The sequence below is a fragment of the Uncinocarpus reesii genome, genomic scaffold (assembly GCF_000003515.1).
Source record: "Uncinocarpus reesii 1704 scaffold_1 genomic scaffold, whole genome shotgun sequence".
Taxonomy (NCBI): Eukaryota; Fungi; Ascomycota; class Eurotiomycetes; order Onygenales; family Onygenaceae; genus Uncinocarpus; species Uncinocarpus reesii.
In genome coordinates this window covers 4270542-4284645 of record NW_003052500.1, presented here as the reverse complement: position 1 = coordinate 4284645, position 14104 = coordinate 4270542, and the positions used below count along the sequence as shown (strand labels likewise).

General features: G+C 50.1%; 6 protein-coding genes across 6 annotated transcripts; 4 read left to right on the top strand and 2 right to left on the bottom strand.

Annotated features, from left to right (window-relative positions):
* Positions 1–230: 230 nt before the first annotated feature.
* Positions 231–2111, top strand: UREG_01655 (uncharacterized protein; the record flags this gene model as incomplete). Its single annotated transcript, XM_002542093.1, has 1 exon — positions 231–2111. The coding sequence occupies one exon, from the start codon at positions 231–233 to the stop codon at positions 2109–2111; it is 1881 nt and encodes a 626-aa protein (XP_002542139.1).
* Positions 2112–2567: 456 nt separating this feature from the next.
* On the top strand, positions 2568–3347 carry UREG_01654 (uncharacterized protein; the record flags this gene model as incomplete). The annotated part of the gene is made up of 3 exons (XM_002542092.1): positions 2568–2643; positions 2718–3086; positions 3178–3347. The coding sequence occupies 3 exons, from the start codon at positions 2568–2570 to the stop codon at positions 3345–3347; spliced, it is 615 nt and encodes a 204-aa protein (XP_002542138.1).
* A 702-nt stretch (positions 3348–4049) lies between these two features.
* UREG_01653 (uncharacterized protein) lies at positions 4050–5867 on the bottom strand (the record flags this gene model as incomplete). The annotated part of the gene is made up of 4 exons (XM_002542091.1): positions 4050–5173; positions 5237–5293; positions 5354–5719; positions 5777–5867. The coding sequence occupies 4 exons, from the start codon at positions 5865–5867 to the stop codon at positions 4050–4052; spliced, it is 1638 nt and encodes a 545-aa protein (XP_002542137.1).
* A 1272-nt stretch (positions 5868–7139) lies between these two features.
* Positions 7140–9539, top strand: UREG_01652 (uncharacterized protein; the record flags this gene model as incomplete). Its single annotated transcript, XM_002542090.1, has 1 exon — positions 7140–9539. One exon carries the CDS (start codon positions 7140–7142, stop codon positions 9537–9539), a length of 2400 nt encoding a protein of 799 aa, XP_002542136.1.
* Positions 9540–10660: 1121 nt separating this feature from the next.
* Positions 10661–11370, bottom strand: UREG_01651 (uncharacterized protein; the record flags this gene model as incomplete). Its single annotated transcript, XM_002542089.1, has 2 exons — positions 10661–10709; positions 10769–11370. The coding sequence occupies 2 exons, from the start codon at positions 11368–11370 to the stop codon at positions 10661–10663; spliced, it is 651 nt and encodes a 216-aa protein (XP_002542135.1).
* Positions 11371–13207: 1837 nt separating this feature from the next.
* UREG_01650 (uncharacterized protein) lies at positions 13208–13691 on the top strand (the record flags this gene model as incomplete). Its single annotated transcript, XM_002542088.1, has 2 exons — positions 13208–13319; positions 13465–13691. The coding sequence occupies 2 exons, from the start codon at positions 13208–13210 to the stop codon at positions 13689–13691; spliced, it is 339 nt and encodes a 112-aa protein (XP_002542134.1).
* Between the last annotated feature and the right edge of the window lie 413 nt (positions 13692–14104).

Below are 14104 nucleotides of genomic sequence, written 5' to 3'. Positions count from 1 at the left end.
GTTCTTCGCCTTCACCGGGCATCAAGCGAGGGTTGGATGGATGGTCGTCGGGCCGGCTGGCTTGTCGCGCTGGCTGAGGCGGTGGCGGGAACGGCTTACCTCAGCAGTTACAGGCTACTCCCGCGCCACAATCGGTGTAATCTATTCTGCCTCCTATTGGACAGAGCTCTGCTTATCTAACAGTCCGGTTTACCATGCTGTGATTGGCTAGAATCTCGAAGTTGGAGAAAATGGAGGAGACGAAAGCAAATGGCTCTCAAGAGAACACAGGATTCTTATGGCAACAGGCGGTACCAATGTCAACCCCCGAGGTGAAGAGGCTGCACATCACACCCTTGGACTCTGCGCTGCTCAATGCAATCCTCCCCCCGGCCCTGAGCTCACTGGCAACAGACATCTCCCTGCACACAATCCAGACATTTCCAGAAAACAGTTATGGTTTCGTGACACTTCCTCTTGCCGAAGCGGACAAGCTGGCCAAGAAGCTGAACGGCTCGATTTTGAGGGGCAAGAAACTTCAGATCCAAGAGGCGAGGTTACGGAAACAATTTCCACCTGACGAGGACCAATCTCGCGAAGCAGCTTGCTCGACGCCAGCTCGCAACACCATTATGGCCAAGAAGCGCAAGGCAGGGGATAATGCGATTGAAGGATATGAACTGGACTCTGAGAGACGCATCAAGCGAGGCTGGACCGAGGTGCCTGATAAGGGAAAGCGGTCGCGCAAGTCTGATAAGACCGAGACTAAAGCAGATGTCAAGCACAAGAAAACACAGAAATCGAAATACACGAACGACCCTGAATGTTTATTCCGTACAATTCCTCCACCCAATAAAGTAGAGTCAACGGAACCGCGCAAGGAGCGGAAAAAGAAAGCGGGCGGTAATGGTGCTGTTGTGGTTCACGAATTCGAAAGGTTAACAGCACATCCGAGTTTCTTGAGGGACAACCAAGGCTCTTCCGCAGTTAGTCTGACTCGCGAGTATGTTGAGGGTAAAGGGTGGGTGGACCGAGGGGGGAACGTAAAAGAAACACCTTCGATAAGGAGGAATAAGGAACCTACGAGTCGACTAAAGCCGCAGAGAAAAGGTGATCTGGTGTTGTCGAGTGGTAATGCTAAGGGCGATTCCACGAGCGATGATGAAGACGATGTGACTTCGTCTAGCGGATCGTCCAGCGAGGAGGAATCGTCTGATGGAACTTCTTCATCCACAGATTCCGAATTGCTTTCGAGGAAAGTTGCGAATTCACCTACGTCCAGGCCTAAGACGAAAACTCGAATCGCTGCAGATGACGATATAAGCTCTTCCAGTGCTTCCTCGTCGAGCGAAGAGTCTGATGATTCTTCTTCAGTACCATCAATCGCTAAAGGCAAGCCGCAAAGCAACCCCGGGGCTAGGAGCCTTCACGTCATGAGTAAAACGTCTTCGGAAGATTCCTCAAGTGAAGCGAGTAGTGCTAGTTCTAGTTCGTCTTCTGATCATGATGATTCCGAAGTCGACGAGGAGCAAAGCAAAACGCCCACAAAAAGCCTACAGTCTGTTGGCCCACCTAAGGAACCCATGTCACCGCCTAAAGAAGTCCACCCCTTGGAAGCTTTATTTAAACGCCCAGCGACAGAAACCAAAAAAAGCACTGGAAAGATGCAGTTGGAGATTGATACAGGATTTAGCTTTTTTGGAAACGCTGGAGAAAATAGCGACATTGAAGACAACGATAACAACATTGGCAATCAACACAGTATCGATACCCAGCCGCAAACCCCGTTTACCCAAAGGGACTTTCAAACTCGCTCTTTGCGCAGCGGAGCTCCCACTCCTGACACAGCCGCTGTGAACAAAATGAAATTCTGGACAGACGAGGACGAAGAGACAGATGAAGACGAGGACGATACCGATATTGAGGCCGAACAGGAACTCGCCGTGGCCAAAAAGCTGAAGAGCATTGATTCAAGAGGCACCAAGCACACCGGATCCGTCGCAGTTGAAGAAAGCGAGTTTTCGAAGTGGTTCTGGGAGAATAGAGGTGATAATAATCGTGCTTGGAAAAAGAGGCGGAGAGAAGCCGCTAAGGAGAAAAGACAGAGAGAAAATAGGCGAGGGAGAAGATAGTTGCATCTGCAGAGAAGCTATAGTCTTAAAGGTACCATTTGCACAAGTGTCCAACTGCTGGAGCGCGTGGATGTGCCTATTCTGCCTTGGACAGTGTGAATCATAAATAACCAAATATTTCCTACTTGGAATTTTCAATATCGAAGATTTGGCTCAAGCTAAGCATCCGTAGTGAGTCTGTAGTATGCACCCGCTTTATGAACTGGCCACTGGTGTGTGCACCGAATATTCGTATTCTCGAATATATTCGAGTATTCCGAGTCCAGTCCTATTCGAATATTCGGCCTTGGCTTCCGAATACTCCGAATAGGGGATTTTGAGCTTACATAACAACCAGTCAGGGCAAGACGTCTGCCAAGCTGCTTCGGGATGCCATCGCGTTGAGCACCGCTGCCGGGACCTCAGATTCACCAGGAACTCGGCGATGCGATACACCTCCCATCCACGCCTCCAAAAATGATAATACGAAGTCGCGTCGCCTCTCTTTTCCTCTTGATCCTTTCATCTTTCCTCCCCTTCATCCTCGCTGAAAGTATGGCCCCATCATTCAACCTCCGAGAAACCTCCACGCCTAAACCCTTGCTAACCATGTCAACTTCAACACAGCACCAACCTCCTTTTGCAAATGCACATGCTTCTCCAATAGCACCATCATCCCCCTCGGCCCGCCCAAACCTCGCAGCTCCTCAAATCCCTCGCCCGAAAGACGCGCCGTCTTCCTCCCCTCCCTATTCGGCGCCCGCGAAGCCGTCAACGACGACGTATATGGCCGCGCGGCGTTTCTGGGCCGGCGAGACGCGGCAGATGCACAATTGGCCAAGTCAGAGGATGACAAGAGCAAGAGCGGAGGCGATAAAGAGGGCAAAAAGTTCCGTGCGGTGAATTGCAACGACTGTAACCGCAAGTTCTGTCTAGACTATCAACTGCCGATGTGCAAGGGTGCAAAGGAGGAGGATGTCATGACGACTTGTTTTCGTAAGTTGTGGATTCATGATGCCCCCTACTATGCGGGGAAAAGAAAATACGCACCCCCGTGCAAAACTGACCCCAAATCTGTCTTGTCCAGAGAGAGAATCCAACAAGGATAAAGCTGTGGTGTTTATATTCATCATCGCCACAGTGTCTTTATTAGTCTGGGCAGCCGTCAAGCCGTGGGCAGAACGTTGGATACAGGTGCGAGACGTCCCCCAGGCAGATACAGGCGTCATGTCCAGAGGCAGACGAAACATTGTATAAGAGTATCCAGTGTGCTGATATATTTGGGTATTCCAGGCCGCTCGCGAAAGACGACTATACATGCCAATTTCTTCCCGTGATGATAACAATTGAGCGATTTTTAGATACGACGAAATGAACCAACCGTTCTCGAGGCGTTTGGCAGCAATGTCCGTACTGCAGCAAGAAGCCTCCATACTCGTACAGGGCTTATTAGTTTATTGTGCGTCAATATTATCAGCATTTGCAAGTTTTGTCATACGTATCTCCCTTCTAATACTCCTAGCAGCGCGACCAGGTGTAGAATATCGCAATTTAGCTGTCACGCACGTTTCAGCTGCAGGATTCATGTGGAGATACTGACATCGCTACTGAGCTTGACGTCTAGAACAGGCGACATGGCACTGTATATGGATCGCTTGATTGGGCAAACATAATTTTTGTTTAGAGCATTATTCGACAAGTCAATCTGCAGCCTTAGGTATATACTTAATCTATGTATGCATATCCTCTCTCATGGAAAACAGGCAACCTGGCTGCATATTCACAACTCATATTTTTGAAACGCGTGAACGCCTTATCCGGAAAATCAATCACAAACCGTTGGCCAATTGCCACATACAAACCAGTGCCCAATGGGCTGAAGCGGAGACCAAACTGTGCCACAACCAAGTCTAAGACGGGGACCTGAAATAGAGCACACAAGGACGGTATCGAGCATACTTAGCATTCATCTTGTACAGTTACGTGCACAACTTCGGGAACTGGGGGCTCCTCGTGCCGATAACAACAGGGAGCTCCAGCAGTGATGGAGACGAAAGTGTGCTTTTTCGGATGCATGCACCAAAGTTGCAATGCTCCGACAATAGCAACCAGAGCGCTCCCCCACCATGCAATGCCTGTGAAGCCGATTCGGGAGCCGATACTGTAGAGATACCCAGCGACTGGGGGAGCAACAGTCCGGCAAGCAGCACCAGCGGACGCAGATAACCCGTTTATTTTTCCTAGAACCGAATTGGAAGGGCTAGCTTGCTTGATAAGGATAAGCAAGACTGGGTACGCAAGGATCGAGAGGAGATTGCGAATCGTGATGCAGGTATATATGCCAGGATACAGTATGCCGGATGGAAGCAAAGCGAGGAACGGTACGATAAAATAGGCAATCGGATGGAGGACCGTAACCAGCACGAAAACATTCCAGACGCCTAACCATTCAGTGAAGATGGGAAATACGACAGCCTGGATTACTAACGCAATGATGCCGTTGATAGACATGATCAGGCCAACTGTTTGGGTGGACAGCCCCAGGCCCCCAGGAATATGAAGAGGCGGGGGAAGCGAACCTCTGACGAGATCACTCTTTTCGTCTTGAAGAAATATCGGAAATAGGTGGTCGTATGTCATGGAGTGGTAAGTGAATATTCCCAATGCAATTACCAACATTGTCACGCGGTAGGTAAAGACCTTTGGCGACTCCGAGGAACGTAATTGTTTCCCATCCAGCCTCACGTGCCATTCTTCATCTTCACGCATGTCCACGTCGTTGAACGTGCCATAGGACTTTGCTCTCAAATCAGCGCTCGCGCAAGCAAGTGACCCTGCAGTTGCAACGGCGGCCAAGGGCGCGCCAAATTCGGCATTATCACCGTGAGTCGGTACTGGTACATAACCCGTTTGCATGTCCGGGTGGGTTTCATCTAGGAACAAATACCCGGCAGCAATGCTGATCAAAAGCAGCACCGAGCAGATCAGGTTAGGGAGGAGGTAAGGGAAGCTGCCGAAAAGACCAGAAGGGGGGAAGATAGAAGGAAACGTTTCAGCAGGTTTAGCAAAGGTCCCCCCAATGGCTGAATTGTATATATCATTAGCCTCTTGCCCATGTCGCCGACTGCATCAATCCTATGACTTACCAGGGCCAATGATTGTTCCGATAGACCAGACAAACGGCATGATGGCGTATGCCCGCGCTATAAGACACACTCAGTATTAGGTGAAATATGTTTGAAAGGGCGAAGGAAGAAACATACGCTCATACTCTGGCTTCTTGACGAGCTCGCCAACCATGGTTTGGACTACACCTATATTTCCATTCAAGATGCCGCCAAAGATCCTGCCAAACAGCGCAACCCAGAAATTCGTGGAGAACCCAACGATGAGCAAGGAAAGCATGGTTCCAAAGCATCCAAAGAGCAAAACTGGTTTGCGACCGACCTTGTCTGAGAGACTGCCCCAGAACATTCCGGTAAGGCTCTCTGCCAAAGAAAAGGCAGAGATCAGGAACCCGGCATAGAAGGATGCGTTACTCTTGTCACCGATCTTGAAGTCCCTGACCATAACCCAGGAATATGGGAATATGGAAGTCAGAGCGATGGGTTCTGCAAAGCGACATATTGCTAAAGGCAAGGGTTGTTAGTGAGGAGTGACGGTAAGGGCAGCTGGCTGGCACTCACCGAGGATGAAGAGCTGAAGGGTCGGGAAGTCGTCGTTGGTGCTAGTTGGAGAGGGAGAAGGAATACGGCTTCTTTGACGTGTTAATCTCATATTCTTTAGGAAATACAATGACTCTTACGGCAATCCTCCCAGCAATTGCAACGGGCAGCTCCCGAGTCTGTGAAATGACCAGAGGCACTACCCCTTGCAACCGATTCTCAACTTGTGACCGTCAGGCAGGTTTCAACCCAGCCGATTGACGTCTGTTGCTCTTGACCTTTGCTGAAATATTTTGCTTAACTTGTGAGGATCTGCTGAGCAGGAGTGCATGCAAACAGCGGAAGACTTCGAAAGGATGAAGAAGGGAGACCGATGTTGTTCTGAGGGGGAGGATTATTTAAGGAGGAGCATGGAAACGAGGGCCCAGGGATCCAAAGCAAGGAAAAAAAGGAAAGATAGGCGGGGGAGAGGCCGATTTGACCGCAGAGAGCGGGTGGCGGAAGGTTCTAGTTCCACGGACCGAGTACCAGCCTGGGCTTTTCATCTTGCGGGCAAAGTACTTGCAGGAGCACAGAGCTGCGGAGAGGGACTGGGACGGATGCTGATGAAACATGAGCACAATACGATCAGCACGGTGGAGATTAGAGAACCCCATGCACCATGCCAGGCGGAAATAGGCATCCAGTTGGCAATTGGTATCAACTGCAGCTTCGCCAGGCAGTCACATTGTCCATGCAGTACATCAGAGACATCTTTATCAAGAGGCGTTCCCTGGTTGAGCATCCCTGGATGCCCGGTGCGAGAACTTTGAAGCTTGCACAGTTGCCACTGACTACAGAATACATAGTGAGCTCTCCACCAGAGAAGAAACTTAATCAAGACCGTGTTTCAACAGCCATCAACATGGTCACACGCTCTTTGACTGAGAGCTTCTAGGCCTTTGTCTAGCTAGTTGGGATTTCAATGGGGATGTCGTCGCATGTGCAGACGGGCGGCATCCAACGGCTCTGCATCTTCGCGTGATAGAATATTAATAATAGAGTTTGTTAAGCGCCAAGGCGGAGTTAGGGTTTGGTAGCGTAGCCCTAAGCCCCATACTGTGTCCCGATCGGGGCTAGCATTGTTTACCTCCCGTTGCCATGTCAAAGCGGCGTTTAATTCTGGGATCAAAACATTGGACCTCAGCAGCATCTATCGCAATCCAGCCAGATGCAACCCGTTGATCAAGAGATCCTAGCGCATCCTCACTAGATAACTGCTACTGGAGGTAAGCCCTCTTGCTATTCTTTGAAAGCGAACTCTGCTTACAACTTCCCGCAGCGCAGGCTATTTGACTTATGATCCAACCTGACCAAAGCTACAAGACCCGCCCACAGCTACGACATGGCGAGTCCTTTGTCGGTCCTCTCTCCCCTCTCCTCATCGAGACAAAACGCTCGCTCTCCGCTAGTCGATTCTTTCCCCCCAGACGCGAAGCCAACGGAATTCAGCCCTCGAGGCAGCGTCAGGAAGGGATTTGCGATCTTTGACGAAAACGCGTCTCCATTAGGCCAAGACCAACATATGGCTTCGCCAGCCGTCTCCGGTGCCGAAGACGACGAGTTGGAGGACCAAGAATTGCCGAGCTCGCCTTTCCGGGAGGCCGTTGAAACTGAGAACACCTGCACAACCCGAGACATAACGCCCAGGCAGCACGATGTCGACGCTACTGAGGCTAACACACTTGATGGCCAGGGTGATGTTGATATGGACGAAGAGGACTTCAAGCCGGATACCCTTGCTGCGCGGACCGTGGACGAGGCACCATATGTCGACGAAATGGTCCTCACTAACGAACAAAAACAAATCGAATCATACACTGAATTGGACAGCAGCGTAATACACCACCATGTTGAGCGGACTCAAACTCGAAAGGTGTCGGGCATGACTGTGAATAATGAAAACATGAGTCTCGTGTACCACGAGGATGAAGAAAAGCGAGCTTTGTTTGATGATGGCACAGGAAGCCACGCCCAGCCAGGCTACGATACCGGCGATGACACCTGTCTAAGCACCTTTTCGGCTGTTCCCAACGCTGATATGACCCTCTTCGCTAAGCTAAGAGGGGATTCGCCATTGAAACGAGTGAGAGAGAACACAGTTAGCCCCCGAAAAACAGGTTCCCCGGGAAGGTTTAGAGACTCTATTCTGGAGACTCCTGGTACTGCCCGGCGAGATTATAGACGGAACGGCTGGGGCGATCAGGGGGGTGATTACTGTTCTTCGTCCCCGGGAAGGAAATATCCCCGGATTGACGAGACACCAAATTTACTGGACTTTACCGATCAGCTTGGCGCGTTTCCACAGCACAAACAGTATCCCTCTGAGAATAATAATGGATCTCCGGCACGTCGCAATCCTCGCATTTCTCCACTGAAGACGGCTGAACGGTTCCGCTCCCCTTCCAAGTTGTCCTTGTTGGATTTTGATATCCCGCCAGCTCCTACCCCACGCTCGATTCCAACAATTACCCCGAGGGAATTAGAGTCTTTAAAATCGACATTCCTGTCTCAGATATCTTCGTTGAAAGCTACTTTAAGTGGCAGGGACGCCGAAGTTGCCAGTTTAAAGGAAGCAGTGGCCGACGCCGAAAGGCGGGTTGGTGAAGCCCTTGAGGAGGTGCGGAATGAGGAAGCACGAAGAGAGTCTGAACAGCGGGAGTGGGAGCGCCGGGGCAAGGAAATGGAGACTGTTTTGAGGGGCGTCAAGGCAGAAATCGTGGACGGAGAGCGTGAAAGGAAGAGGTTAGCCGAGAGGGTGGAAGAAAGTGATAAAACAAAAGAGCACCTGGAAGGAAAAATAGTTGAGCTGCAGAGCCAACTCTCTGCAGCTAGGCAAGCTACCCCTCAGCCGGCTACTTTGTCGGCCCCAAACACCCAATTCAAAACAACAGACGAGGTAGCCAAAGAAGTTCAAGATGCTGTTGAAAAGGTGGCACGCGAACTGCACACTTTATACAAGGGTAAACATGAAACCAAAGTTGCAGCGTTGAAGAAGAGTTATGAAGCTCGCTGGGAGAAACGCGTCAGGGAAGCCGAGAAGAAGCTCAGGGACGCTATGGAGGAGAATGAACGCTTGAACAACGATCGAGATACAGCCATTCCTGACTTTCAAGGCCGTGCATCAGCTGGGGAGACAACTATGTTACGAGAAAACGAAAATCTTGAGGCGGAGAAGAAGGTTTTAGAAGCTAAGGTCAAGGGACTTGAGCAAGAGATGCTTTCTGTGAAGCATGACCACGGATTGCTCAGTGAACAGTTGAAAAATGAACGCGCCGAAAAAGGTGAACTCGTTGCCCTCGTGGATGAGTGGCTTGCCATGCAACACCAACAGCAGCAGCAGCCGCCGGAGCAGCAGCCCGATGAGACACCACCGCCAGTCCCTCCACATGGGGAACGCGAGCTCTCGACTCCCCGAGCAGAGATCAGCCAGGGAGAAGACCCCTTACCGGTGACTCTGCCGAAACCGGAGTTTATGGAGAAGCCGGCTACCGCGCAATCAACTAATGAACAAGCCCATCCCGCCAGCAACATTGCCCGTTTTCCCGGCGGTTCGAGCGGTATTCGCCCCCGCCCTTCTGCCGGGCCGACCCCCAAAGTCCCACGATTCGGTATGCCCGGTAGCCATGTGAGGGGAAATAGTCGAGACGAAAAGGGTGTGAGCGGTATTCCGAGCAAGACTCCTGTTGCGCCGCGAAGTGGGATTATGAGCTCGATTGAAAGGATGGGAAGGGGAGGACTTTGACCGTTGATTTATCTGGCTTCCTTTTTTCGGCGTAAAAATCAAAATCATTTTGGGAGTTTCTGAATGTATGAGTTTTATATGATAGTTCTGTGTTTTCTTTTGTTCTGTCTAGTTTCCTTTCTCGGTTGTTCTCTTTTATGTGCAGAGTATGAGAACCATGAAATGGATATGAATTATGATTATTACATATCAGCATAACCATTACAAGGGGGCCAAAAAATAAAAGGGCAATGGGGAATCATTTTCTTTGCAAGAGAGGCGACACAACTAGTTACCTGGTACACTTTCTTCAGTGGCTTGTTGCTTTTCGGCCTCCATTTTGACAATTTCGCGCCTGACTTCATCAGCAATATTGTATGTCCACAGCCCCGTCATCCAAGAAGGTGTCGGTAGCTTGCCTGTAATCAAGTCCAGGAATGTCAGTCTACGGAAATCACAAGGCCGAATGGATATTCCAAGATAGATACTTACCCATGATGAACAAGCCAAGATACATCAGCATCTCACTAACCATGCCCAGGTCCTTTTTCTTTTGATCGAATTGTTTCCCCTTTTCTTGGATCGCGCGGACGCGAGGTTTACGGATGTCCATGTGTTTTTGCATCACCTGCGTGATAACCTGCCTCTCGGCTTGTGCTAGGTCATCGGGGGACAGATTCGAGGCAGAATTGTAAGTCTCAGTCAAGAAGTGGGAGATGAGCATTGAGAAGCATTCAACGTCTTCCAGGGCCTGGCTTGTCCCTTGGCCAGATGTGGGCGTGAGAGTGTGTGCTGCGTCGCCCACGAGGATGACGCCGTCTCTTGCCCAGGTTGGAAGTTCGGGGGTGGAGTTTTGAGGAAATATGGTCTGAATTTTGACCATGCTAAGGATTTTCTGGATGATTGGGTCGTTCCAGGAGTCGAGGCGGCTGTGTAGGTCACGGAGTATGGCTTCTTTGTCGACTGATTTTGGGTCTGGGCATGAATCCATCCCGTATGTCGACCACCAGATGATGGTGTCAGTTGCTATCGGCTTGGGTTGTGTTGTGGAACTAGTTTGTTCGGGTGGATTTTCCAACGATTGCACGAAGGAATAGCCGAAAAATCCGTTTCTGCCAAAAACGAAGTTTATCGATCCTGGTTCAACTAAGGGTTTGAATTCTTCCGACTGGATGACACCTCCAACGCCCACTAAGCCGCTGAAAGCGTATATTAGCATTCATTTTCGAGGTGAGGACATGTTGACATACCCGAATTCAGCTGGATAAGGATCTTCCTTAGCCTCCGGGAAAAGAGCTCTCCTCGTGGGACTCTTCAAGCCATCAGCACCAATGATTAAGTCTGCTTCATAGTCCGGGCTACCATCAGCAAATTTGATAACGCTTCTGCCCTTTGGGTTGGCAATGACGCTGGAAACCCGCCTAGTCACTATGATGTCGTCGGGGACGTAATTCCGTAAGCAATTCCAGAGGGCATGCCGGCTCAGTGATATTGAATACGTATCATCCAGCGCGCAAGGTAACCGAGCGAGGGTACAGCCGTAAGCGCTCATAAACTTCTGAACATTGAAAGAGTGTCCTGCATGCTTGACATCGCGCGCTAGATTCTCATCAAGCCGTTCTAGAGATCTAACCCCGTTCGGGTGGAGCCCTATGCCTCCACCGACGACAAGAGAGGCGGAATGGGTTTCGCCGGGGGCCTGCTGAGATGTAGAGTTCCGTGGTGTGTCGTAGGATTCGAAGATGATATATTCATGTTGTGATCCAGGGGCTGGAGGTTCGGGGAGACGCTTCTTCAAAGCGAGATAAATGGCACATCCACTAATGCCGGCACCAACAATAGCAATCTTCATGATGATGGAGGAGATATCAGCAAAGTGCGAAGTCAGTAGTTTCCGCTCTGCGAGAAGCAGGATTCAAACAGGCGACCAAGTGCCTTTTTATGGTGCAGAATTTGGGTGCCTGGTTAGTCTCCTTAATCATGGCTACCACTTAAGAAGCGTCAGCGAATACGGCCAAACAGTGAAAATCGAGACATAGGATTGGTCTTGCATGCAGTCTGCATCCTCCTTGCTGAATGTCATTTTTCCGAAGTGCTGCTAATTTGTCAACAAGCGAAAGCACTAGGCAGCACAGTTTCGCGGTAAGATACAATGAATCACAGCCTGCCCAGGATTCAAGAGATTCGCTGCTCGGATAACGGCATCATGCCTGCCTCCTTTTGCACCAGATGTTGCTTTCCATTTATTTTTGCAGTAAGAGAATAAGTTATAGAATCTCGAACGTCGTGCCAGTGATACTGTGTCCTGCGGTGAGAGCGAAAGAAAGACAGATTCACGTGACCGCCCCAACGCGAAAAATAGTCGCCGACGACAAGGATGGAATGCTCGCCTTTTCCTTGATGGCGAAGAATGTCTTTCAAAATGTTCTTTTGAAGAGACCAAGCTCCAGGCTTTGCTGTTATATTGAATGCTCGGCGCCGATGTGATGTCAACGCATCGCATATGTTCAGGCTAATTCCTCGACACGCCGCCGCGGCTCCGGCGAGATAGATGGATGGCATTTGATGAAGAAATTGGATCCAATGAGCCCAAAGGGCTCAGGAAGGATGATGATCCTTTTTGAACCCTGATCCGTGTGCGGATACTTCTACAACTGCATATGCTCAACAGGCAAACCTAGCCTCCCTGGCCTGTGATTGTGCTCTCTAAAAACACATGGCGTTAGAAACGCCGCCATGCTGAGGCCTGATTCTCGTTTATCGCCAGATATTCCCAATGGCGGAAGGCTGTCGTGGCCGAGCATTGAGGTCCAGAGCAGATGATCCGAGGAATTGCTGAACTCTGCCAGCCTCACAACCATATCCCTCAACAGTTTCCAGGCCGCTGACGGCAACCACGCTGCCCGACTCGCGTTTTTCCCTCAGCAAACGACGCAATCAGCTCGCCATATCATCTGGCCATGACTGTATGCTCTCCGCGGCTGACGTCCAAAATTGCCTAATTGGGTATGGTACTAGGGCTAACTTTGCTTATTGAGCCCCTAATGCGGAAACATGTCAATAAAAGCGTTTCGCCATCGACTGGTGGCTCCATGCAGCTTCGATATTGCCTCCTTTGCCATTGTGAAGACAATGAACACAGCGCCCGTTCCCTGGACCCTGGACTCTAAAAGTCGATTCCTGCGAGCTAGCAGAACGATGTGACGGTCCCCATAGGTGGGTTCGTCAAGGACCCCGTTTTGATGGACGTCCTCGGGCAATGTTTGGACAGAATTGGGCTTCTATCCCACCGTGTCTCCATGAGGCATTTCCTACAAGATCACTCGTTTGGGGGCATGGCGGAAGGTTCGTTATCAGAGTGGCTCTTCGCCTGATTTTAACCTCTGGATATGTCGTATTCCATCCGTTCTCAGGCATCCTCAAACGTTTCTCGCCTATTTGTCTCTGGCTCAGCCTGGATCTAGCTTCGTTCTTTTATCCGGGATGAAAAGCCCTCAGCACATTCTCTAAACTCTGGGGACGGTTGAGCGAGGAGCGGCCTATGGCCAGAGCTCTATAAATCGGCTGTGCTCCCTGCAGCTAGATGGGTTCTGTTTGCCAATACGGACAAGAATCTACTGCCAGAATCACCAGCTTACAATTTTAGTCTGTCTCTCCTTGACTCAAGTCCTTCACGATCTACCGCAATCATGAAGTTGTTCACTTTCCTTTTTGCCATTGCCGCAGCATCCATGGCTGTCGTTGCAGCCCCTGCTCCCGCTGAAGCTGGTGCTCCAATTGAGAAGCGCGAGCCTGAGCCAGGTATGGACTTACCTCAGCCGTTCTGATCTGCCGGGGCCATCTAACTAAGAGATTTATAATAGTTGACAAGAGATGGTGCACTCGCGTTGGCATGCCATGCTAAATGCCTAGCTGGCGTATACCGCCATGCCTACCTCTTCTTCAGTCCCTGATGGGCATGGCGGGCGCAAGCTTTGCAGCATGATACGATCTTTGCTGCCAAATTTCGACTATATGATTAAGGTTAATGCTTTGGTTATGGTTTTATATATTTTTGTCACGTCGACGGATTTGAATTGGCTGCTCTTCGCATACTCCGCGCCCCTTTCCGACTGGCCACCGCCACCTCAGTTATACGGCCGGATACTCGACCAGGATTACGCAGCTCCTTGAGTCAAAGGGAGTTGTGGGGTCAAGCCTTCGCGATAACGGCAGACAAGCGCGGGAACGCAGACTCGATGAATTCGTTGGACATTTGTGATTTATTATATCTTTTCGCGCACATTGTTGACTGTTTTTAGGGCCATCCACAGCCACTCTTTTGATGGGTTGGCCCTATGTATTGTACTGTATTTGGAGGACAGTCCTTCTTGTCTGCGCACTAATGTTTTGGTGCATACAACATACAGGCATATAGGTATATAGCCAATATATATATATATACACAAGCGAACCATTCTTTACACAATCCTGGGACCAATGTCAAGACAAGGAATACCAGCAGGGCACTATACTGCTCGTCTAGCTCATCCAAAGATGATAATTGTCAATTCCATCCCTCTCGAAACTAGTGGGCTCAAAGTTGG